Below are 24229 nucleotides of genomic sequence, written 5' to 3'. Positions count from 1 at the left end.
GCTTTGCGTTACACCACTGTGATGGAGTCTCTTTTACACATAATTTCCTAAAACGCAAGCCTAAAAACTTAGTATCTGGTGTGTTTTTTCTGTCTTCAGAGTTGTTTAGGTGAATAACACATGCTATCCAGGTTTGCCATTCTTCTTCAAACTGCCTCAGATTTCATGCTCTACTAAGACCAATGTGCTTGAGGGGTGCGAGGTGCCTCTTGGGTGCTTCTTTTTCACTACTTAACCTGATATTATGGGTCTAAAGTACCCTTCACACCTCTTAGGAGCCTCTTTTCACTATCCAATCTAACATTATGGGTCTATATCACCCTTCACACCTCTTGGGTGCCTTTCTTTCACTACTGAGCCTGATATTATGGGTCTATAGCACCCTTCACACCTTTTGTGTGCATATTTTCACTACCAACCTGATATTATGGGTCTACTGCACCCTTCCTACGTGACTCCTTTTTATCTGCAGGTTAATCAAATGCTCCGAGAAGTTGGAATATTAACTTACTGCCCTGTCTTACTGATGTGTGAATTGTGCTAGGGGTATGGGACCATTGAAGTTTTGTTCACTCCCTCACCACATTACTTCCTGAACATGTCACCTCCGAACCATCTCAAGCAATTCCTCTTTTAGGATTATTTCGAGGAACATTTTTTTTTTTTTATAATTGGGCCGAATTAGAACATGCCCCACTAATCACCTAAATCTTAGAGGTACGTGAAAGAAGACTCGTTTACTTTTGGAAAGATTTGTCCATAACATTAAATGCAGTCTAGGCTATCATAGCAACTATTCAACGCTGCATAAAAAGCACTTAATGACTGCCAATGGACATGGAAAGCGCAATATAAATAACCACACACCCCAATAATGCCAGTAATAGGGAGTAACTGAAAATGGCCAGGCCTTACACTCCCTGCTAATGTCTATAACAGAATGCTCGAGGAGGATGGGAGGTGGATACAAGGAGAGCCTGGAGTTAGAGATGTAAAAATGTAAGGGTTTGACAATTAGTTTTTAGAAGTGATTCCAAAAGTGATTCCAAACTGATGCATTCTGCGGCCAGGGGTGAAGGGCTGACGTACTTAATGAGTTGTAATGGCGTTCTCAGTGTCACCGCCGTTAATCAAACCTCCGTGTTCTGCTACCAAGGCCTCCCGACGTACCGAGCACTTAAAAAGAAAAGACCGGACTGCGCCGGTAACAAGGGGGCTTCTCCACGTGAGCTTTTCCTAGCCCACTGTAAACACAGGTGCACACTAACACGCTCGCGCACACTTGTTCCCACGAGGGAAGCGGTGAGAGGTGAATCAGTGTACCTCCCTGTGTTCACTTCCCACAATGACCATCAACATGTGAATGCGGTTCCACCTCCCCTCTGCCGCGGAATTCGCATTCTCGAAGTCAATGGCTGCATTGTTTATACCCGTGTTTACAAATGGAACAGCCGCGAATGGGGGCGCTCCCTCGGTGAGGGGACGGCGTCGTCAACTTGAGCGTTATTGTACAACTGCATGGGATGGCAGGCTGTTCTCTCAGACAAACATCAGCACTTAGTGAATACTGTTCCTATACTTTGCTGCTTCAAGATTTCACATGCCCCAGAAAATATCATACAAACCTCGCCTTCTTCCCTGCGTTATGACAGTTTTATTTCGCAGTGAGCAGAGAACACACTTGGCTTACTGACTGCTGATTCTAATATTAATAGAATCCTGACAGTGTTGATGTTGGAAAAAAAAAAAGAACCCGCCGAGTAAAAAACATCTACACGCACAAGATACAAATAACCACCATATTATATGCTATGTTATGTTTTATGTCCTTTTGTGGATATTATCTCGGGGAATACGAATTACAAACCTGCAGAAGTGAGCACAAAAGGATTTGTGAAAAGTGACCTAAACTCAAGCAGCGACTTTACGACAGACACAGCAAACCTTAAGTCCAGGTTTATATTGGCAACAGCATATTGTAAAATTACGCCTATGTGTTATTGAATTATGCCTAGAAGTCTTGCATTTAATTTGTATTACAATACTCTGGGATAAATCTCACAGCAAGGACAAAAAAAGAGAGGAATAGAATGCAAGAGAGGGGAAAGAAAAAGCCAGAAAGGAAGTGGTGGTCATTTCAATATTTTGGCGGGGGTTGCCAGGGCAGCTTTTAGTTCTCACTCTTGCTGTTCCTGCAGCTGGCTAGTGAACCAATGCAGGTTCGGTAGACAAGCAGTCAGGAATAGAGAGGGCCAGGCATAGTAATCTGGAGGCGGCAGAGAAAGCAAGAACTCCATGAGTGCACGTTATATGGAATAACGTACCTCTGTGCACTTGCAATGCCAGTGTAATAGACATTCATGGATGATGGCAGGAATTAGTAAATACTATTAATATAAAAAATAATGTATAAGTGTGCCACTAGCTCACAAGTACGTATACTATTAACAGTGATATGGTCTACTTTAAATCAACAGTTTTGGGAATTCTACAAATTGATTAAAATTTGCATTGAACCATACCTGGGAGGAAATGAGATGTCCAACTCATACAATTTGTCTTTAAAAACTGACAACTCCTTGTCAAATTCTAAAAGCTGTAAATATAAAACAAGCACAAGAAAACATGATTACCTGGGTTCTTTCATAGAAACATAATGATTTCCAAGTTTATTTTTTGAACATGCACAGTTATTTAAAACAATTACATGTACATAAAAAAAAAAAACCTTTAAAAACAACTAATTGTAACAGTGCAGTATGACCATTAAGACACATATCAGTCAAAATATTACACTCAATATTAATAAAACCGATCAAAAACGTGCTTCTGAGGGAATCCCCTAGCAAAACATTGGTACCTAAATGATGTGTAGCTTTCATCAAGAGGCTGCTCATGATGTGTAAACTGTTTGCTAGAAAATACATAAACATAATGAATATAAAACACAATCTTTTTTATGTTTTGCTAAAGCAGAAGCAGATAATTACACAAAAGCCATAATTTCTGCACCGCTGTCTCTTTCATTAATGCATCTCATTACTGAAAAGTGTATAGGACATTTGAAGCTCTATTTTCGCCTTGCCTTTAGAAAATATACCACTAAAACACATAAATGAGGGAAAAATCAACTACTCTTTGTTGTGACTAGTACAGTAAGTTTTATTGGACATGTTTTTTGTACCACTCTAGTAGGGGTGCACTGCCTTACAGAAAAATATGAACTGTCTCAGAAATGAACTATGCGAGGAAATGTGCAGTACAAGGAGCTCCCTTTAGCATGTCATCTGCATATTTCACCTTCAGTTCTCTTTGAAATCAATCAATGGTTCAAAAGTGGCTTGAAGACAATTTACATTGGTAAGTTTGTAGCTAAGTCTAGGGTGGCAGGTGGGAACTAGTAATGGAAGAAAACCTAGAGATCTAAAAGCTCAAATGTTCTTTCATTTAGTCCAATAAATCAAGTTCCCAGCATAAGCACTGGCCTCCCTACTTTGACACATTCACCTTCCCCCAGTCCTTAATTTCGATCACCTATTGCTAGAAAAACCGATCTGTTCATTAGCTCCGAAAAGGAGACTGGACTTGTTCTTAGAGACCACTGCTAATGCTATATGAGTGCAATATCGAACTATCACAGAATCATTGTTTTTTGCACCCATTATACAAAAAATGTGTGGTCTCCTGGACAAGTGCTTACTGTCATAGTTAACACATGTGCAGAGAAGTGTACCACAGACAGTCTTCCAGCAGATGTGAAAACTGCCACTCCATCACTATACACAGCAGGTTGCCTTCTGATATCAATGTTCTTTAGAGAGGCAACACACAAAGTAAAGTATATAATCAGAATTTGCAAAGTTGATCAGAAAATGTGTTATTGTTTAAATATTTTTTTTCTTCTTCAAACATGAACAGTAGTGTAGCGAACGTGTTTCACCCAAAATAGAGCTTCTTCAGGGCACAGAATCTAGGACTGGTCAGTGTCCAGCAAAAGCTGTTGACTGCTGTTTGCACCGTCCATTTGAGGGTGGATGATTTTGTCGAACACTGCTTGGACTACAGATTTTTTAAACTCATTGTAAACGTATTTAATTAAGGAGGTGTTGCATGCACCATTTGTGCAAAGTGTATTGAACATCGGTTATTGGACCTATTACGGTCCACATACTTAATGAGTGCTTTATGGATGGCATCTGTTTCGTTCACCCTTACCACATTGATTCTGTTTTTATTTTTCGTGATACAGATCATTCTTAGATTCTATGCCCTGATTAAGCTCTATTTCAGGCGAAATGCACTGGCTGTATCCCACAGACCCCTATCCTCACCACATCTTCCATACAGCCAGCACATCCATCACTCCTGAGCTCTGCAAGACGCTGAACTGCTCTATCAACACAGCCACCTTCCCTGAAGAACTGAAAAACACTGAAGTCCGCACCCTCCTGAAGAAACCCACAGCCGACCCATCTGAGCTAAAGAATTTCCAGACCATCTCGCTATTGCCCTAGCTGGCCAAAGTACTAGAAAAAGCTTTCAACTCACTGCTGTGACAATTCTTCGAAGACAACAACTTGCTGGACACCTCTGAGTCTGGCTTCCACAGCAACCAGAGCATGGAGACAGCTCTTCTAGCAGCCACTGATGACATCCGCTTACTCCTCCACCGCGGCCACACCAAAGCACTCATACTCCTCGACCTCTCAGCAGCCTTCGACACGGTTTACCACAGCAACTTATGCACCAGACTCCACGACACAGGAATCAGCAGAAAAGCCTTGCAATGGATTCACTCCTTCCTCTCCGGAAGAACACAGAATCAGGCTCCCACTCTTCATATCCAAACAAACAGAAGTCAGCTGCAGAGTCCCTCAGGCATCCTCCATAAGCCCAACACTCTTATCTTCATGGCACCACTTGCAGCCACCATCAGATGCCACTGAATGAACATCGTGTCATACACCGATGACACACAACTCATCATATCCCTCACTGAAGACCCAAACAAAGCTAAGAAGGACTTCCACAAAGGAATGGAAGCCATCACCACCTGGATGAGAGAGCTGTCTCAAGCTCAACTCAGACAAGACCAAGCTCATCATCTTCGGTAACTCCAACTCAGCCTGGGATAATACCTGGTGGCCCACATCACTCAGCACCTGCCTTCTCCGACTGTCAACGCCGGCAACCTAGAAATCATCCTTGACTCTTCCCTATCAATGACCAGACAGGTAAGCGCAGTCACCTCTTCCTGCTGGTACACCCTCCGCCAACTCTGCAAAATCTTCAAATGGATTCCAGTCGACTGCCGCAAGACAGTCACCCTCGCCTTAGTTACAAGCAAGCTCGACTACGGCAACGCACTCTACACCAGCACCTCAACAAAGAACATCAGGCAACTACAACTCATCCAAAGCGCTGCCACCAGACTCGTCCTAAACATCCCCGCCAGGAACATTTCTCCCAACACCTGAGGGCCCTCCATTGGCTCCCAGTGGAGAAGCGAATCACCTTCAAACGACTCACCCACACCTACAAGGCCATTCACAACATCAAACCAGTCTACCTGAATCATCGCGTGTCTTTCCATAACCCCGCCAGAACCCTCTGCTCCACCCAGTAGGCACTAGCCACAATCCCATGCATATGGAAAACCACCACCAGAGGAAGATCTTTCACCTACCTCGCAGCTAAGAGCTAGAACGACCTACCCATGCACCTCAGACAAAGCCCATCACTCACCATCTTCAAGAAGAACCTCAAGACATGGCTCTTCGGCTGAGGCCCAGTCCCTCCCCCAGTGCCTTGAGACCCCCACAAGTGAGTAGTTGCACTTTACAAAAACTGATAAATTGATTGATTGCTGTGCTCCTATTCATGTATGAAGAATAAGGAATTTAAATAAGACACCTTCTGATCAATCTTGAACATTTTGATTATTTGAATACTTTTACTTTGTGTGTTGCCCTTCTAATGTACACAAATTACCTTTGGGTTGGGTTACTTTGTAGCTAACCTATAGAGGTGGGAGCAGATGAAAATATTTTGTGGAACTCACAGTTGGGGAGGTACAATGGTCCTTAGCTACATTTTGCTTTTTACATTGCCTTCTGATAAATAAAGGGAACCAGAAGGCCCCCACAAGCTGGGGTTCTGTCCAACTGCATGCTCTTTTTAGGAGATTCCCTGACACTCCACAGTAGGTGTGTGCAAGTGCAGAAACAGCTTTGAACACTACAGTGTCTGTGTGTGTGTGTGTTCCCACCTCCTTTGTGAAGGGAGTAAGGGCAATCCAAGGGAAGTGCTGTCCTTAAAATTCTTCTCCTCACACCAAATCCTGAAAGGGGTTGTGAGAATGCTCAAATATTGACCACCTCCTGAGTTTTGCAAATCCATCACATCTACTAAGGCCTCTTAATCCTGTGCATGCTATGGCAATATGTGTGTGGCCAAAGAATAATATGATTTGCATGAAGTAAACAAAGGAGCATGCAATATGAAAACATGTCTTCTACAAGAGAGAACACACTTTCAGTGTACCAAAGAGGCCTTAGGAGATCCTCTATAGTAGCAATCTGTACACAGTGCATAGACCAGTTTGCAAAAGCGGATGCTGTTTTAATAGTCTGTCCAACAGTGTGAAGAAGGTCTTTCAGAATGTGCATAAGCACTGCCACAGGGTTGGCATTTTTATGCCAAAATAACTGACATCTTTCTTAAAAGAAAAGCTAAGCTGTTTTGATGGAGGAAGTACGGATTACAACAGAGATGAGATCTTAATGAATGCCATAGTAATACTTCATACAGGAAAACTGAAAAATGTATCCGTTAGTGTGCAGTCCTTGTTGGATGTCACAAAAGTGCATACTGAGGATCCCAAAAGCAAGATATTCTTTAGTAATTTCAAGTGGGTATCGTTGAGGTTTAGGTGGTAGAATTCTAGGCACACATATTTTCTTCAGTCTCAAGAAAAGAAGGGCCTTGATGAACACCCAAACACCACCATTATCCAGTGGCTTACTTCTCATATCACAGAAAGTTAAAAACCTCGATTTAATTCATGATGCACTCACATTAGAAGAGCAAGTACTAACAGTTATTGGAGGAGCAATTTTCCTAAGGTGTAGATTAAATTAATTAAATCACTGCTCTCACTGAGGAAACAGGGGTTTAATGTGAGTTTGGATAAGCCTTCCCTAACTCAGGAACGTAACACATATGGTGGTCATTCCCAGGCCCGGACCTGCCGCTGCAACCATGCGGTACGGCGGGTGGCAATTGCAGGGGTGCAGGCGAGGTTCCAGCAAAGGAAGCACTTAGAGTGCTTTTGGGTCATATGCCCTTGACACGCTGCAGGCCCAGCCCATCAAAGGGGCTGCAGGGCCGTGAACAGGTCTTTTTCTCCCTCTCGCTGCATCGCAAGGATGCTGCCCTCACCCCCACTCCCACTAATGGTTTTCTTTTTCTGACATGAAGGATTAGCTTTGTTTCTTTTGACTCCCTACACGTCTTCGACCAGCGCGCATCGCTCTGCACTCTGCATTGGAACCTGAGCAGCGCAGCAGGAGTCTCCTGCCTGAAACCACATGGGTTACAGCCTGGCTCACCTGACCCAAGTACTAGAGTACCAAGTGGCCGCTCAGGCATGGGGACGCTGTTGCTGCAGGTGACCGGGGCATTTGGGGGGCAATTTTATGGTGTTTTTGGGCAATTTTGGTGACACTGCCAAGCATTTTGTGGCAGATGAGGAGGGCATTTTGGGGGCAATTTTGTACATTGTTTTGGGAAATTTTGGTTCCACTGCTTAGCATGAAGTGGCAGGTAATGGAGGCATTTTGCAGGCAATTTTGTATACCATTTTGGGGCAATTTCTGTGGCAACTGTTTAGCATTGGTTGCAGTTGAGGTTTACTGCCCCTTTGTGAAAGCAGCTGGTGCCTACAGCACTGGGGCAAGGTCCTGTACATTTGGTACCACAGCCTTCTCTAACACAAAGGTTCAAGTCCTCCCACTCCCACAGAGTGTTGTGAGGTCAGCTTTACCTGTTATTGATTCATTGTTTTCTTGTTGAGGGCAGTTTACCTAGAGTAGTGGCATTGTTTGGGGGCAACTTTGTCTGGCCACTTTGCAATGGCCTTTCTACTGATAAGTGATTGGGGGTGAGTGTTAGTTTGGTTTTGCTACATTGGTTGTGTTGGTCTGTAGGCAGCAGACATACAATATCTTGTGGTTGCTGTGGTCTCCTGGCTTGCATTACAGGAATGTCTTGGCTCTCCAAGTTTGGGATATTGTGGGGGACGCCCTTGACGAGGTTGATGGTGGCGATGACCTGGAGAGGGCAGGGCACCTAGATGGTATGTTGGCAGGTCAGGGTACGCAGGCAAGTGCTGCTTTCGTGAGGGTGTCGCTAGGAGCCGTAGGGTGCTACCATTGAATGTTATACACTGTCAGGGAGTAAGGGAGGATCTGTGTGGGTTGGTCCTGTGGCAGCAGTTGGTGGGGCCCCTCAGCCAGCGGTGCATGTACCTTCAGCACCAGACATTACTTTGGTGGGCAGTACGCCCAAGGGCTCGGTGGTGACAGTGAAGGCTTCCCATACTCAAAAAATTGTGAATCCAGTAACAGGAGCTTCATTGCTGGCCACTGGTTTTGGGTCATGTGCGGTCTGAGCATGAACAGCAGGCATGTCTCAGTGAAGGTAAAGGAAAAATCTGAAAGGTGGAGTACATAGACATTGTTGAGTTGCTGGTGGACAAGCCTGAGAAAGAAGAGCCCAAGTGCTGCAGGGAATGTTTTCACTATAGAGACTGTAGCCATTGGCTGGACAGAAAGAAGGCAACAGAGACACTGGTGAACTGGATGAGAGGTTTTTCAATTTACCAGGCCATTCTGGCTGAGCACTTTATTAATTTGGGCGCCGAACTTGGGTGCTATCAGAATAGAAATGCGTGCACTCATGATGAGCATGGTGGTTTGGCCTGGGAGGAATTTGATATGGACTTCAGGAGATTAAGGCCACTTGGCCATCAGTAGCCTGGGATCAGATAGATGTCATTACGTGGCTGTGGTATATGAAACATGTTAGAAAGAGGGACTTTGGTTGGCAGTCAGGTTACCCCCTGTCCAAGCAAGGACCCTCTCTCTAGTCAGGGTAAGTCGAGACAATCCAAATTATCCTATGCCCACCCTCTGGTAGCTTGGCACTGAGCAGTCAGGCTTAACTTAGAAGGCAATGTGTAAAGTATTTGTGTAATAAATCATGAAATAACACAGTAGAGCACCACAAAAATACACCACACAGTGATAAGAAAAAAATATAATATTTATCTGGTAAGATGCAGGTCAAAACGATTAAGATGCAATAAGTATATTTTGAAATATCACAGTAAAAATGATATAAGGTGTCTTTAGTCTCTTAAAAGCAACAAATGTCTCTTGCAAACACAAAGTACCTGGTTTGCGTTCAAAATCTCCACAAGGAACCACAGAGGAGGAGATGCGTGGAAAACAGGGAGGTGTTCATCGATTTCTCGGGCCGTACACAGCGATGCGTTGTTTATTTTTCACGCAGGGAACGCTTTGCATCGATTTCCAGTGCTCGGACTTAAATCCTCTCTGGGTTATGGGGTTTTCGGACGCCCCGGGGATGAGTGTTGAAATCCAGTGCTTGCAGGACGAAGTCACAGGGGCTGCGTCGATCCGGTGGGTGTTGCATGGAAATTTCTACTGCAAAGCAGGCGCTGCATCAAGTCCTCTCACGAAGTCAGGCTGTGTCGTTCCGGCTCAGCTTTGCGTCGATCCAGTGGGCCGTGCGTCGAATTTCCGGTCGCTATGCTGGTGCTGCATCAATCTTCTCCTTGCGAAGTCCGGTTGCTTCGTTCTGGTTCGGTGTGCAGTGATTTTCTCACTGCGGTGCAGGCTGTGCATTGTTTCTTGCAAGCTGTGCATCATTGTCGCCGCACAGGGAGTTCTCTTGCAGGAATTAAGTATTTTTGGACCTGAGACTTCAGAGAACAGGAGGCAAGCTCTATCCAAGCCCTTGGACAGCACTTCTCAGCACAGCCCGAGAGCAGCAAGGCAGCAGGGCAATAGCGAGGCAGCAGTAAAAGCAGTCATGTGAGTCCTTTGAGCAGCCAGGCAGTCCTTCTTGGCAGGTTGCAGGTTCTGGTTCAGGTTTTCTTCTCCAGGAAGTGTCTTGATGAAATAGAGTGTCTACCTCAGAAGTGTCTGAGTTGGTAGGGTCAGAGACCCTGCTTAAATACCCAAATGTGCCTTTGAAGTGGGGGAGACGTCTAAGAGTGGCTTAGAAGTGCACAAGGTCCCCGTTCAGTTCCATCCTGTCTGCCAGGGTCCCAGTAGGGAGTGTGGCAGTCCTTTGTGTGAGGGCAGGCAACTGTCCTTTGACATGTAAATGTCAAGCCCTCCACCCTCCCAGTCCAAGAAGACTGAGCATGGGTTCACGGTCTGCTAGGAGCCTGGGGGCGGGACAGGGAGGGAGGAAAGAAAGGTGTCTGTAGAGACATTAACAGACAGACCTGTACTCAGCCTACAGGGACCTATACATTCAAATATTATTACTCATGCTGTGGCTTGGTCTCACACCCAGAATCCAAAAGCTTCAGTAAGTCCAAAGAGAAAGGTGCCAAAAAAAAAAGGGAATGATCCCCCCAAATTTGACAGGGCTCACTCACTGGTTAATTTGATGGCAATGGATCCACAGCTTAATGTGTACAACAGTCATCTGGCAGCTCAGACACTGCATGAGGGTTTCAAGGAAGGTTTCAGGATCCCAGCAGAGGTACATGTGGGTGTCCCTTATTGTAGAAACCAACAGTCACTCAGGTCCAATCCTGGTATGGCCAGGGCAAAGATCCTTAAGGAGATGAGTCTGTGAAGGGTGGCAGGCCCCTTCAACTTGATTCTGCTTGAGGGTTTTGATTAATCTTCTCCTAAAAAAAAGGAGCCTGGTGAGTTTATACTGATACACAACCTATCGGCTCCCAGGGGTCAGTCAGTGAACAAGGATAATGACATTGCTTTATGCTTGGTTAATTATGCTTCCCTTGACCAAGCGATTCAAATGCTACTGAATTTCGGACCTGGGACCTTGTTGGCAAAATCTGCTATTGAGACTGCTGTCTTCTTGCTTCCTGTAGAATCGCAAGCTTTCCATCTGCTGAGTTTCCAATTTGAGGGCACATTTTATTTTGCTAAGTGCATGCCCAGGGGCTGCTCTGCATCTTGCTCCTCCTTTGAGAAGTTCAGCATGTTTCTTGAACGGGTTTTCAGACAGAGATTGGACCATCAGTGGGTGTTGTACTACCTTGAACACTTTCTATTTTAGGGACACCTAGAACTGAGGATTTCACTAATCCTTGCAGTCCTTATGAGCGTTGATAGAAGAATTTGGGGTTCCACTGGCTCAGAGCAAGAAACTGGGGCCTGCGACTACAATTGAATTTCTGGGTATAGAGTTGGATTCTGTGGCATGGGTCTCGAGACTCCCTGGGGAGAAGGTTAATGCCTTTTCCCAAGCCTTGCAGACATATTTGGAGGCTAGGAAGGTCACAAGTCTTGGTTGGGCAGCTGAATCTCGCCCTGCAGATCATCTCTATCGGCTGCCCCTTTTCCCAGTCTATTGCCCAAGCCATGTCTGGCCTGAAGGAGAAGCACTATCACACTAGGTCGTCTAGTAAGAATAGGCAGTATATGAGGATCTACGAGACATTTTTGTGGGATTTCTAATGGGACAGTGGTGTGGCCCAGTCAGTCCAGAACCAATGAGGAGATATGGCTCTTCAATAATGCGGCGGGCAGCAAAGGTTTTGGCACTATCCTAAGCACTGCATGGTGTGTGCAGTGGTGGCCCAGTGAGTGGGTACAGTTAGGGTTGGTTGCTAAAATTGTTTTCCTTAAGCTGTTTTCTAGTAGTACTGTCAATTTTGCCAGAACAGTTCCGCAACCAGTCAGTCGTCTTCTGGTCTGACAATATGGCAGTAGTAGAATCTATCAATCAACAGGCAGCAAATGCAAATTGATTCTGAGGTTTTTGAAAGAGATGGCATGCAGTGTTTGAATTTGAATGTGGTTTTAAATACAAACATGTCCCCAGCATGATAAACAATGCTGCTGATGCATGAACTTGTTTCAAGATGCAGGCATTCATGTTCCATCACCCAGGATCAGTGGAGTCCTCTACACCTTTCGCAGACCATCTGTGGCAGCTTGGTGCCCAAGCTTAACAGCCTCGTGGCAGCCAGCTTAGAGCCCAGGACCAGGCATGCCTATGAGGGGTCATTTAACACATATTGCAAGTTCTTGGGGCACATTGGTGCGGCAGATTGGTTTGCTTTATTAGAGTCCTGGCATTCCTGGGGTCACTTCAGAGCGGTTGTGACCTGCACCAGACGCCACACTGCTGCAATATCCTTTTTGCAAAAAATGATAGGGCATATAGACAGGACCAAATCCTTCTTGGTACAGAGAGCATTGAGGGTTTGGCAATGTCTAGAGGGAGCCAGGCCAGACTCTCGGCACCTCATCAACATGGGAAAGCTAGCTACAAATCTGGGATCTCTGGGGGCCATCCGCAGATCAGCGGATTTACGGCATTCTTTACCCTTGCTTTCTACAAGACCCTCAGGGTGAGTGAATTAGTGACTAAGAACAAGAAGAATTTTGGAGGGGCTTTGCAGTTGGAGAATATTCAGTGGCTGGAGGGGTCCCTGGCAATTAAAATCAACCATTCCAAGGAGGACCAGGTTGGTATAGGCGACCACATCCTATTGCACAGGGCCCCAGAAAATCTATGTTGCCCTTGAGTAACCTTGAGTCATTTCTATCCCATCGACCCCAGGAAATGGGTGCTCCCCCTCTTGGTCCATGCTGATGGGATGCCTTTGACCAAGTCTCAGTTCTGCAGAATACTTGATGGGTCCCAGCGGACTTTGGGTCTCACTCTTTTAGGATGGGGGTGGTGACAGCAGTTGCAGCAGTGGGGCTCACAGGCCTGGGGTCCAGGAAATTGACAAGTGGTTCTCAGATTACTACAAGCGCTACATTAGATTGCACATGTTGTGATGAGTGCACCTAATCCAAGCCTTCTTTCCTCCCTTTTTCTTTTCTGTGGATGGAAGTGATGAGTGTGGAGATTCAAGCCAACTACTGGATTTCTAGATGACCCCTGTTGACATGAAGGCAATGGAAATCACAGAAGAGCTGGTTTTGGACCACTCACATATGAGGTAAGCTAAAGAGGTTTATCCTGCAGGAAGTTTCACAGACAGGGTGCAGAGGGCAGATTACCGCCTGTCATTTTCTGGTCAAGAAGGGCTGGATCTGGCCCAGTTGAGGGCTTCGCTGGACACAATATTACCCAGGGGCTACAATCCCTCTGGGGTCAACATAGTAAATCTCAGTGGCAATGATTTGGTACACATTGGCAGAAGGATCTGTTTGAACTGTTAATCTCCAAAATTGTTTGCCTGGCAAAGACGTTTTCTCAGCCTGTGCTTGCATGGTCTAACATTATCCCAAGGCTGCAGTGTAGGGGTGGAAACTCAGTCAGGGCCCTAAATGATTTTGGGAAATGTATAAATAATAAGGTTGGTAAGTTGACCATGTTACTGTCCATACCTCATAGTTGCAAAAAAGGTGAACGTTTTTTCTTACAGGTCGGAGTTTATTTGTCAAAGATAGGTAATAAAATGTTCTTAGAGAACCTGCTGGCCTCGTTCGTTCACTGCCCGTGGTAGTGGGATTGATCGGGGAGGTCAAAACTATGTAGGGGAACTCTACTGGCCTGTGTTGGCTGAGGTCATGATTGGTGGAACAGTTCGGGTCCATGTAATACATACCTTTTCTTTAGATAAACCCAACAATGGGGTCACAGGACCCTTTAAGGGGTGCTGGCAGGGAGTTGAATAGAGGATTCAGGAGCATGAGAGGTTGTGAGTGATTGCTGGCATCTGGTCCTTCTGGCAATGGGCACGAAGCTAGCACTGGCCCTTGGGGGGGATAATGAGGCTGTAGGGGTGTCTGAGGTAGGTATCCTGGTGGGAAGCGGGCCCCCTGCAAAGGCATATCCCGGGAGGGGATGCAGTGGGCGGGGTCCTCCTTTAAGGAGGGACACACCACAGGTACAACAGATTGGAAAGGGAGGCTCTGGAGAAGGAGACACCACTGGGACCAGTCATGATCTCAGTCGAAGAGCTAAATTGTGGATGCCGAGGAACAAGTCTATATATGGTGAGAAAATCTGATGTATTAGCATTTCTGTTAAGGCTAGTCATCAACAGTAAAAGCTGTAAAAATGAAGGGTTACTGCGTATAAACATTGCAGCGTTGTAGAAGGCAGTGGCGTAGATTAGAATGGTGCATAGTAGAGTACAGTGATTCAGAGAGTAGTGGTGCAGAGTGTAGTGGTGCAGAGTGTAGTGGCTCAGAGCAGAGTAATGCAGAGTAGAGTGGCGCAGAGAAGAGTGGTGCAGAGAAGAGTGGCACAGAGAAAAGTGGCTCAGAGAAGAGTGGCACAGAGTAGAGTGGCGTAGAGAAGACTGGGGTAGAGCCGAGTGGCACAGAGTGCAGTGCCATAGAGTGCAAGGTTGAGTTGAGTGGCATAATATGCACTGGCATAGAGTGGTGCAGAGTAGAGAAGCATAGAGTGGTACAGGGTAGAGTGTAGTGCCGTAGAGAGTAGTGGCATAAAGTGCACTGGCACAGAGTGGAGTAGTGGAAAGTAGAGTGGCGTAGAGTTCAGTTGCAGAGAGTGCAGTGTTGCAGAGTAGAGTGTCAGAGTGCAGTGGTGTAAAGTGGAAAGAACTGGCATAGAGAGCCGTGGTGTAGAGTACATTGATGCAGTGTAGAGTGCAGTGGTGTAGAGTGTAGTGACAGAGTGCAGTAATGTAGGGTGCATTGGCATACAGAGCAGTGGTTAAGAGTAGAGTGGAGTAGAGTGCAGTGCCATAGAGTGGAGTGGCAAAGAGTGGAGTAGAGTGGTGTAAAGTTCAGAGACATAGAGTAGATAGTTTCAGAGTCAAGTAAAGTGGTGTTGAGTGGTGTAGGATAGAGTGCAGTTGAGGAGAGTGGCATAGAGTGTAATGGAGTGGTGCAGATTAGATTAGAGAGGAATACACTTGATTGTTGGGGAGTGCAGGGGCAAAGAGTTGAGTGTTACAGAGTAAAGTGTATTGGCATAGAGTCTACTGGCATAGAGTACTGTGGAGTAGAGTGGAATTGTGCAGAGTAGATTGTTGTGGCCTAGACAGGAGTGGTGTAAAGGGTAGTGGTGAAGAGTGCGGAGTGTGGAGCGGCATAGAGTGGTACAGGATAGAGCAGAGAGGCATAACATGAAGTGATGTAGAGTGCAGTGGCACAGAGTGGAGCAGTGCAGACTGTAGTAGCATACAGTAGAGTGGTGTAAAGTGGAGTGGTGCAGAGTAAAATGGAGTGGCATAGAGAGTATTACAGACAACACATTTTCAATTGTAATGACCATTACATTTGCACCGACATACAGTTTTACTAATAAAACTTTACTGGGCACAGATGAAAATTGTGGGGAAATTGCATCACCTAGTGTAATGATTTGTTTCAATCATATTAAAGTATTTTTTTCCCAACACTTCAGAAATAACAAAAAATATGCTTCATTTGTGTTCCTAATTCTGATATATTCTAAAATACTTACACAGTTTTTTTAAATGGTGTTGGGTGCTAGAAAAAAAACATGTTCCTACCCCCAGTATCCAGTAAGGTTGTCATATTAATCCTCTCACTTTGAAGTCAGAGAAAGAAAAGTAAACAAGTGCCCTAGGAAGATAGCACCTGACATCTGACCTTGGTCTGTGAATGCACAAAAAATGTGACGAGATAAGAAAAAGATTTACAGGCCTGTTTACTGAAAGGAAGCACTTGAAAGGATACTGCAAATAAGGTTTGGGCAAGGGAAGGTACGAACCCAAGTTGGACAACCTAAAACAAATAATGACAGCAAATGGAAAGCTAGAAAATGTAAGTTACAAAACACAAAGGCAATGGCAAGCAATGGGCTGAATACATTCCTAGGTCAACTTTCTGAATGTCATCAAGATCCCTAAAATGACATCTTGCATTAAACTGCTTCGATGGAATGAATGTCCCCTGCTCTCACAGTTTGAATTCTACTTGGGAGGCCCAGTGCACCTCAGAACCAGAATGTGCATCTTCTGCTAAAATCAGAGTGTAATAAAAAAAAGAAGGAATACGTTATTGCAGGAAGAATGTTTTACAGTTTAATTTATGGAAATCTCCATAACCCTAACGGGGCACCAAAATGCATTCAATGAACGACAGTAAGCAACTCAGTAGGCAGGGCCGGCTCTAGGGCAGTGCGACCAGTGCCACTGCACTGGGTGCTGACTTTGGGTGGGGGTGCTCTGTTTGAAAGTATATTATGATTTTAAAAGCACCTACTGCAGATTCCTTGCCTCCATCAATTTTCAGGCAACAATAACAAATGTCAAGATAACTCTGGTGATTAATGTTCTGTCTGGAGAGAGATCGGAATTTTGAGGGTCACTGTTAAAGGGTGGTAGTGAGGCAATCCGTGAGGGAGGTTGAAATTGGGTGCGCCAACAAACACTGTCACACAGGGCACCACCAGCACTAAGCCGGCCCTGTCTGTAGGTGTTCAGATCGTGAATGAGAGCTCACTGGGATGGATATAGACTTTGATTCTCTGTCCCAGTCAGGAAGAAATGCCACTGCAGACATCTCTATGTGCCATGACATGAGAGCGGACTTTGCGACCTTTTACTCAACATGTCAGAATTAGGACTCCTCAACTCATGGACACTGTTTTTCCGAATCAGACTTGCCAAATGACTTCGGTAAACGTATGTTTTGAGGCCTAAATCCACATATGAAAACAATAATTCTGGCACATTAAGACCTTTTCTCTAAAGCAATTTTGTCACCAATAAACATAAATTATTGCACATTATTGTAAGCTATTGGCAAGTTGCATTATAGAGAAACTGATATTAACATTCGTTTTGTAAGATCTGCATTTCACAGGCACCAAGGTGTTGCTCAAGTTAAAGTTAGCTTTTTTCACCTCCTTAATATTTGCTGAAAATTCTTATCAGTTATCCACCATAAAAAGGTGTAATATTACCCTGCCCTTTCCGCCTTCCGGATCCTTCCAGGCACAGTTTAGAAACTCTGTTGATAAAGACAAGAGTGCTAACTGTAACAATAGCAGCTGGATCTACACAAGACAGTTCAAGAACGTGCTTCCTATTACAAATTGGATCGCAGTATCTTTCGCCATAATGGTTCTAGTGTTTCCAGTGCAGGATATTAAAAAAAATTGCACGCTGGAAAGGGTTCCTTATTACATGAAACTGTTTAAAAAAAAGAAAACTAGCGCTATGCTTGGTCTTAAGTAGAAATTCGTTCAAAAGCGAAGGGCTAATTCCCCGCTCGGCACATAATAACTACTCTGACGGACACCGATGACCTCATATCGCAGCTCGAGTCACTCTGTAAAGCTAACGCCCGACTGAATAAGTGAGTGAAAAAACTCATGATCACCGCGGTCTGACTGACCACCGCCGTGTGCCTGCGCCATTTTGTACCCTGACAAGCATGTCATTAGACCAGCACCCTCTACGCTATGGTGGCGTGTTTACACACTGTTCATTAATCATGTCCATCTCACAGCTGCGCTGATACCATTGTATGAGTGGCAGAGGTTCGCCATGAAATTGGATTGTGTCCCTCCGCCACCTCATAAATCATCCCTGAAAAGTGCAATTAGCAGCTACGTGTACACATTAATTATCTGCGTGAAAAGCAGCTACCTGAACCTCCAGAACTGTTGATTGGGATCTTCCTTCTTGGCCCACCCGCCTGCACTTCAATCTCAAAGTTTACTAGCGTGTCACACTTGGTAAGCGCGCGCATCTATTTTTGCTGCAGGTTGACACGAGTGCACTTATCTGCCCGATGGACACGTTGGTTCAACATTAAATGCTTTCTCAAGTAAACAACACCTGTACAAGTGTATTTTTGTTCGTAAAGCATACAATGCCTGTCGCGGGAAAACGGAAGGATGGGAAAAGGAACGTGGAGGTTTCCATGCCTGTGCGTTATGAATACAAGGAGCAGCATTATAAATATTAATAGCTGAACTTCAAAACACTTTGCACACAGTCAAAGTTTAATCGGAGCAAACTGTAAATGTATCAGACAGTTTCAAAATTAAGGCGTCCTCTGAGCATTAAAAAACATAGATTTCAATTATACAGTTTGAAAGACCAGATCTGTTCGTACTCAATTTCAAATCACATCGCAAATATCTGACTGAAGGCAACTAGAATTCTTTCAGAAATTGCCATCTGCCGGATTAATTCCTCCCGCAATTATAGAATATATTAAATTAATATCTAGAGGTCTGTATTGCTTCAAAATTGATCAATTTAAAGAGGGTTTTTTTTTTTACCACAGTGCTCAACAGATACAAGGAGTCTGGAAACTCATTCAAGAAAAGTGGTCCTCGATACAATGGAAATTTGCCTTTTTTATTGAAGAACACAAAAATCTGGACAAGCACAAATTGAAGAACCTCATAGTTGATGACCTCAATTGGTGGACCTGTCTGGGGAACCCAAACGAAATGCCATTCTCTAAATTTATTTTTTAAATTCAGCACTTACGAACGTATATAGTGGAAAGTTTCCCAGCAAAGTTGGAATCCAGGATGGAGTATTTTATTTGGTTCAGCAAAATCCCACGCATTTTTAGAAAAACTCTCTCACATTTTTCCGGATTTATATCTATTCGGAGGTATAAATTCGGGGCAATTCATTCCCCTCTGCCAGTGGTATTTTGTTCAGAACACACCAAGCAGGTGGTCTCATAATTTTATGTGGGGCGGTATGAAGGGAAGACAGGATGGAAGGTTGAGTTTCATGATAAAGGAAACCAGCTTGGTATTGAGGAAGACCTGCAATTCTGGAGGCATTTGTCCACATATACCAGTACTAAATACCAAATACGATATTTTCTGACTCTATACCACAAGTACTATATGCCTGGAAAGTTCATTAAAATTTCCAATCAGAAAACCTATTGCCTTGTTGCACATGAGGTAGGCCTTTGCAGATGCTGTAGTTGTGCCTTTCAGAACATATTGTTCCCCAGACAACCCGGGTGAGGGGTTCTGAAAGAAACAGTACACATGACTATCATATTTGTATGAACAAATGGAAGTGCCTTTGCCACTGTGATTTTGGATTGATTTGTTATGCTCTTGATAATTAGCAGCAATCATAGAGACGTATCCTTCTCTCAGTCACGAACACGGTATGGTATTGGTTTTAACATAACCAAAGAACATTCCTCACTCAATCTACAGTTCGTATAAGCTCCATATAATAAAGAGATGGTTTATGGTGGGCAGGCTTTTCTGAAACCTTTCTGCACCATTCTCAGAAATTAAGTGAATGTAGCCAAGGAGGGTAAAAGAAATCCTATGAGCCCAACGTAGAAAGTGTATGTGTTCTCACACAATGATAATGTATAATAACTGTCCGGAAGCTGAAGCCACTGTTTGGCTAAAATTCATTTTAACACATCCTTCTCCACACATATAAATGGACACTATTAACACCTCCATAAATAGAAGGGACGCTCCATCCACTCATAGCCTGCTTGAAAACCACCACCAGTCCCGGACCTGGCAATATTCTCCACAGTTATTTTTTTCCAATACCCTTGCACCACTGTGAACATTCATCTCACTCACTGATCATCTGCTCTGGCATATTGTAAAAAAAAGGTGTATGATATGGCTGACAAAGATATCTGCATATGTCCTAACGTAGCAGCCACCTTCCAGCGTGCTGCCTCTGGGAGACAGGGTGAGAGAAGGACCATTCAAACCCTCACATTTCTAATGCATCCCCAGCCTCTTCATCACGCAGCTCATTTCCCTTCCTCTACCCTTTTGTCCTATGCTATTCTTGTCACTTAATCTGCCACCCTCCTCGACTGACCTTCACCAACAGTACAGCCATATCTTCTTCCTCTTTAATATACTCTCCTATTTCTCTCCTCCTGTGCTGCCATCTCCTAGTTTTCCTGCCCCTTCACACAGTGTATGATGTACCCCTACTGTCCTGCTCTCTAAGTTGTCTGTGTTCTGCGGAAGAGGTGGGGGATAGTGACACTTTAGGTTGTTTGGCCAACAGCACAGATGGACAACACCCTAGCTACAGTTGTCTTTCAAGCATCACCCCGTTGCAAATCTGTTCAAGGTGGCTGTGATCCAGAAATGCTGACCTAGTCGGGCCTCTTCACCACCTGCACTGCCCTGGTGTAGGTTTTGCAGAGGTACACAGCAAAAAGGTATTTTTAACTTTGAATTAGATACTGTATATCAAGAACTAAAAAGTTTGCAGATTCTCAGCCTTGCAAAAAGAGTATGGAGGTCGCTACCGCTTGGGATTTTTGGATCTGTGTTTTCATTACGGCTTCAAAATATTGTTGTTTGAAGTTGATAACTTAGGTAAAATGGGGGATGGAATGCACAGGGTTTTGTATAGATGGATTCCACATCCTCGCAAAGGATGAGAGGTTGTTTCTTTCATCAGGTCACAGAACTGGAAGGACAGGCCATTGTAATACATCACTGGACAAGGAATACAGTCTGGCAGGAGCATACACTTTCTTGGATCTGGATCAGAATGGGCAGGTAGCTTGTTGCTCCTCTTCAGTAGGGTGCCCTTCCCAACTCTACCACTTGCTGTTGGCTTATCAATTCCTGTAAGATTGATCATCTTCAATTAAGAACTGACAATAATTCAAGAAGGTTTTTTTCGGTCCTTTGTGGCTTTTCCTCCAACCTGGGAACCTCTCCTAGGAGACACTTGTCACATTCTCACGTATGTATTAGGTGCACGGTTGCACCATGGCTAATGGAAGGAAGAGGAAACACACTCTCATGCTCTGTACAGATATGGATATGTGGAGTATTCTCCACACTTTTCAACCCCCTTTACCTATGTAATTTAACTTCTAAAAACAATATTTTGCAACCATTAAAAAACACAAAGACCAAAACGCTCAGAGACCTCCCTGCTCTCTCCTCGAGGCTCTTCTAAGTCTGCAAAGTTTTTCCTTTTTAGTATATTCTAATTCATTATAAGTTAAATAATGTGTCTTTTCCTATGTGCCCCTGTACACCTCTTGCTGGTGCGATGGAAGTGTTAAAGAGTGCAAGCTGGAGCACCACATCTGGGTCACTTGTCCATAAACAACTGTGAGATATAGTTCTGGGCTGGAGCAATGCCTATCTTAAATTTCTAGAATGTGGAGTAGATTAACGTTCTACAAACATTAAAAGTTATTTCTCAAGGGTGTTGGTTCTTGTAAAACAGTTCCCCGAGTCCCTTGAAAACATAATGTTAATTATTATTTTGTATATTGGCACTTAAAGCAAGGTTTGTTTAAATAAATACAAACCATACTTTTTCAAGATATTGGATTATGTGCATTCTTCTGGGAGAACGCAGGCTCCACGCCTCACCAGACCACCAGACCAAAGTCTTAGCCAGGTGTAGGAGAATTGTAGTGTCAAACTGTCACCTAATATTTCTGGATTGTTTCTTCTGACAGGCTTCCTGGGCTCCCTTGTCACCTTGACTCTTTGCAATCCCTAACGTTTGCTGTGGATAGGGCGGTGCGACACTGTGGATTACAGTGGTAATACCTTCCCCTCTATCCTTCATTCAGGTGACCAGCTCTTGATATTGGCTACTTTGTAGGACATCTAGGCTGGGTCTTGGCCTGCATCTTGCCCGAGAACAGAACATAGCCCTGAAAACAGTAGTAGACTGACCTGGTCGCTGACCCACCCAAAGGGTTAATGACCCTAATGGTAACCTACATGTCACCCCCACTTAATATTTTTCTCACGGAGTTCTCTGCAATGGTACACTTTCAAGCTTGCAGCAAGTCTAACCTCTGGAAAGGTGATGGGGATTAGGTGAGTTGAAGGGATCACACTCCAGCGTGTCAGGCTAAGTCAAGCACCCATCTGCCAGGTTCTTGTGATTCACCACAGCAGTGGGACGCTTTGTCAGGCAGGGCCTTCCCCAGGAGTGCACCCACCTTACTAGGAGTCATCTCATAAGGCCGTGTACGACGCCAAAGAGCTGGCTTAATTTACAGAGCCACCATTCTAACAATGCCATACAAACCAACGACCTTGTCAGTGCATTCACCTGTTCACCGCGCACTCTACGTGGAAGGCCCCTTAGACTTGGAAACAGATAGTGTCGGTATAACTCATACTTAGTTTGCCTATTTGCTTTGTAATGCAAACACCGTAAAACATTTTATCCAACGATTTAAAAAAAAAATCTTTAGAACCTAATGCAGACAACGTAAAAAAAAATGTAAACGATTTAAAAAAAAAAATGTGGAACCTTGAAAGCGGAGCATAAACACCTTTATAATCGTTATTAGATATTTTACAGAAAACCTTGCTTCTCCTAAGGCTCACACACTGGAGAATGGGCCGAGACCACAGTCCTGCACAGATATACCTTTATGTTTGTTGTCAATAAATTCATGCTCAGTATCACATGCGACCTCTTGGACAAGCTCAGTTCTTGATTTTACAGATGTATGGAACCCTACATTTTGCATGTGTTCCTTATCTCACAGCAACAAAGAAGTGCTCTTCTGCCGTGGATGCAGTGTAAACATGTCAGAGTGGAAAGGTTCCACCATGTTTCTACTGACTATAGCAAACTGTGTAATGGGATAACTATAATTACATACTCTGCTTTTTACAGCAGTAGTTGCTGCCACCTGCCACATTACTCGCCAGGTTCCTGAATCCGTCCCCTGTTTTACGGCTAAGGAGAACAGGCAGAGGTGACATAATGAAGTGTGCGCAGCTCTCACAATCTTGCGTGGGGTTTAATCGCTGCTATTGTTACATGACAAGGGTGAAAAAGGCCCTGACAGTTTACTTATCAAGAGCTGGTGTTGGGTCTAAGTAGGGGGAACAGCCTACATTCATGGCTGACAGGTGCAGCAGGCAGCGCTGCTATTAATAATTTGCAGCTAAAACTGGCAAACTGATTCCAGCATCTCTGCACAGTCCTCGGACAGGTTACAAATTAACATCATTGCACTACAATTGCCGCTCCCTCTTCCTGATAGGGAGGGAGGAAGACTAAAGCAACACCACAGAAACGGAATGTAAATGACTGTTACTGGATAATATGTAAGTAACAGAGGTACGGTTCACATCTCTAGTGATTCACCAGAAGGCTTGCAAACACAAATGTGCCCTATCCAAGCATTTCTTTCAAAATAATATTTATGGCCGTTGCAGGGGCATTCCCGCCCACAGACGCTAAGGCTGTGTATCTGAGCTGTACACATGCTGAAGTGTTAAAGATGAAAAAAGAAGGCCTAGACTATGTGCACAACTTGCTAGGCAAGAAGAGCTCGTGTCAAACATGTCTGAAGAGGATTGGGTGGCAGCTCAGGAGTGCTCATATAGAACTTCCCAGAAATTTTTACAGCGACTAATATGATGCATTTTGGATCACCAGCTTGAGGACGGTCTGATACTTAATTGGTTGTGTACGCACCGGGGAGCATTTTTAAGGCCTTCAACTGCATAGCTTTAAACAAAAATACAGGAAGCCCAAAGCACCTGCATCAACCAATGCAACTTTTCTGCGGTATAATACCAATACCTTACATCATACATGACTGGTCTAGGGAATCTGCTTCACAAGTGGAAAAGCGCCCCCACCCCCCCCCCAAAATGGGAGAGCGCGGCCCCTTAGGGATCGGGGCCGCCGGGGGCCGGACCCTCCGCACTAGTTGTGCGCGGGCTGACCAGTTACTTCCGCATGCATGCCTCGCGAGGTGTGTAGTCGATAGTAACACCTGGGGGAGGCACGTTGGGCCAACGTTGTGGCCGTTCTGGTTTGGGCCACCGTGCACCAGTGGGGGCCTTATAAGCGCCCCCCCCCCAAGAAGGCTCGGCCTTCTTCTATGTGGCGCGGAGGCCTTGACGGACAGAGACGTTTGTTGTCTCATCTGGAGCAAGATTTTTTGTGGATTCGGCGACTCTGCGTTTCCTTTTTAGGATCGGGGGTCGTGGAAGACGAGCGTGTCTGTGGAGAGGATCCGGCGGTGAGGAGCAGGTCTTACAG

At 44.7% G+C, this 24229-nt stretch overlaps 1 protein-coding gene across 2 annotated transcripts in view; it reads right to left on the bottom strand.

Moving 5' to 3' along the window:
* The window catches only part of INPP5A (inositol polyphosphate-5-phosphatase A), a 1526322-nt gene that overhangs the window by 177279 nt on the left and 1324814 nt on the right, over positions 1 to 24229 (bottom strand). For both annotated transcript variants that reach the window (XM_069239762.1, XM_069239763.1), the window contains exon 12: positions 2523 to 2596. In XM_069239762.1, the coding sequence (XP_069095863.1) occupies positions 2523 to 2596 (74 nt within the window). The remainder of the gene's footprint in view (positions 1 to 2522; positions 2597 to 24229) is intronic.

This window comes from Pleurodeles waltl, chromosome 6 (assembly GCF_031143425.1).
Source record: "Pleurodeles waltl isolate 20211129_DDA chromosome 6, aPleWal1.hap1.20221129, whole genome shotgun sequence".
NCBI lineage: Eukaryota > Metazoa > Chordata > Amphibia > Caudata > Salamandridae > Pleurodeles > Pleurodeles waltl.
Note: the sequence above shows the minus strand (reverse complement) of the source record. Positions and strands in the feature narration are given on the sequence as shown.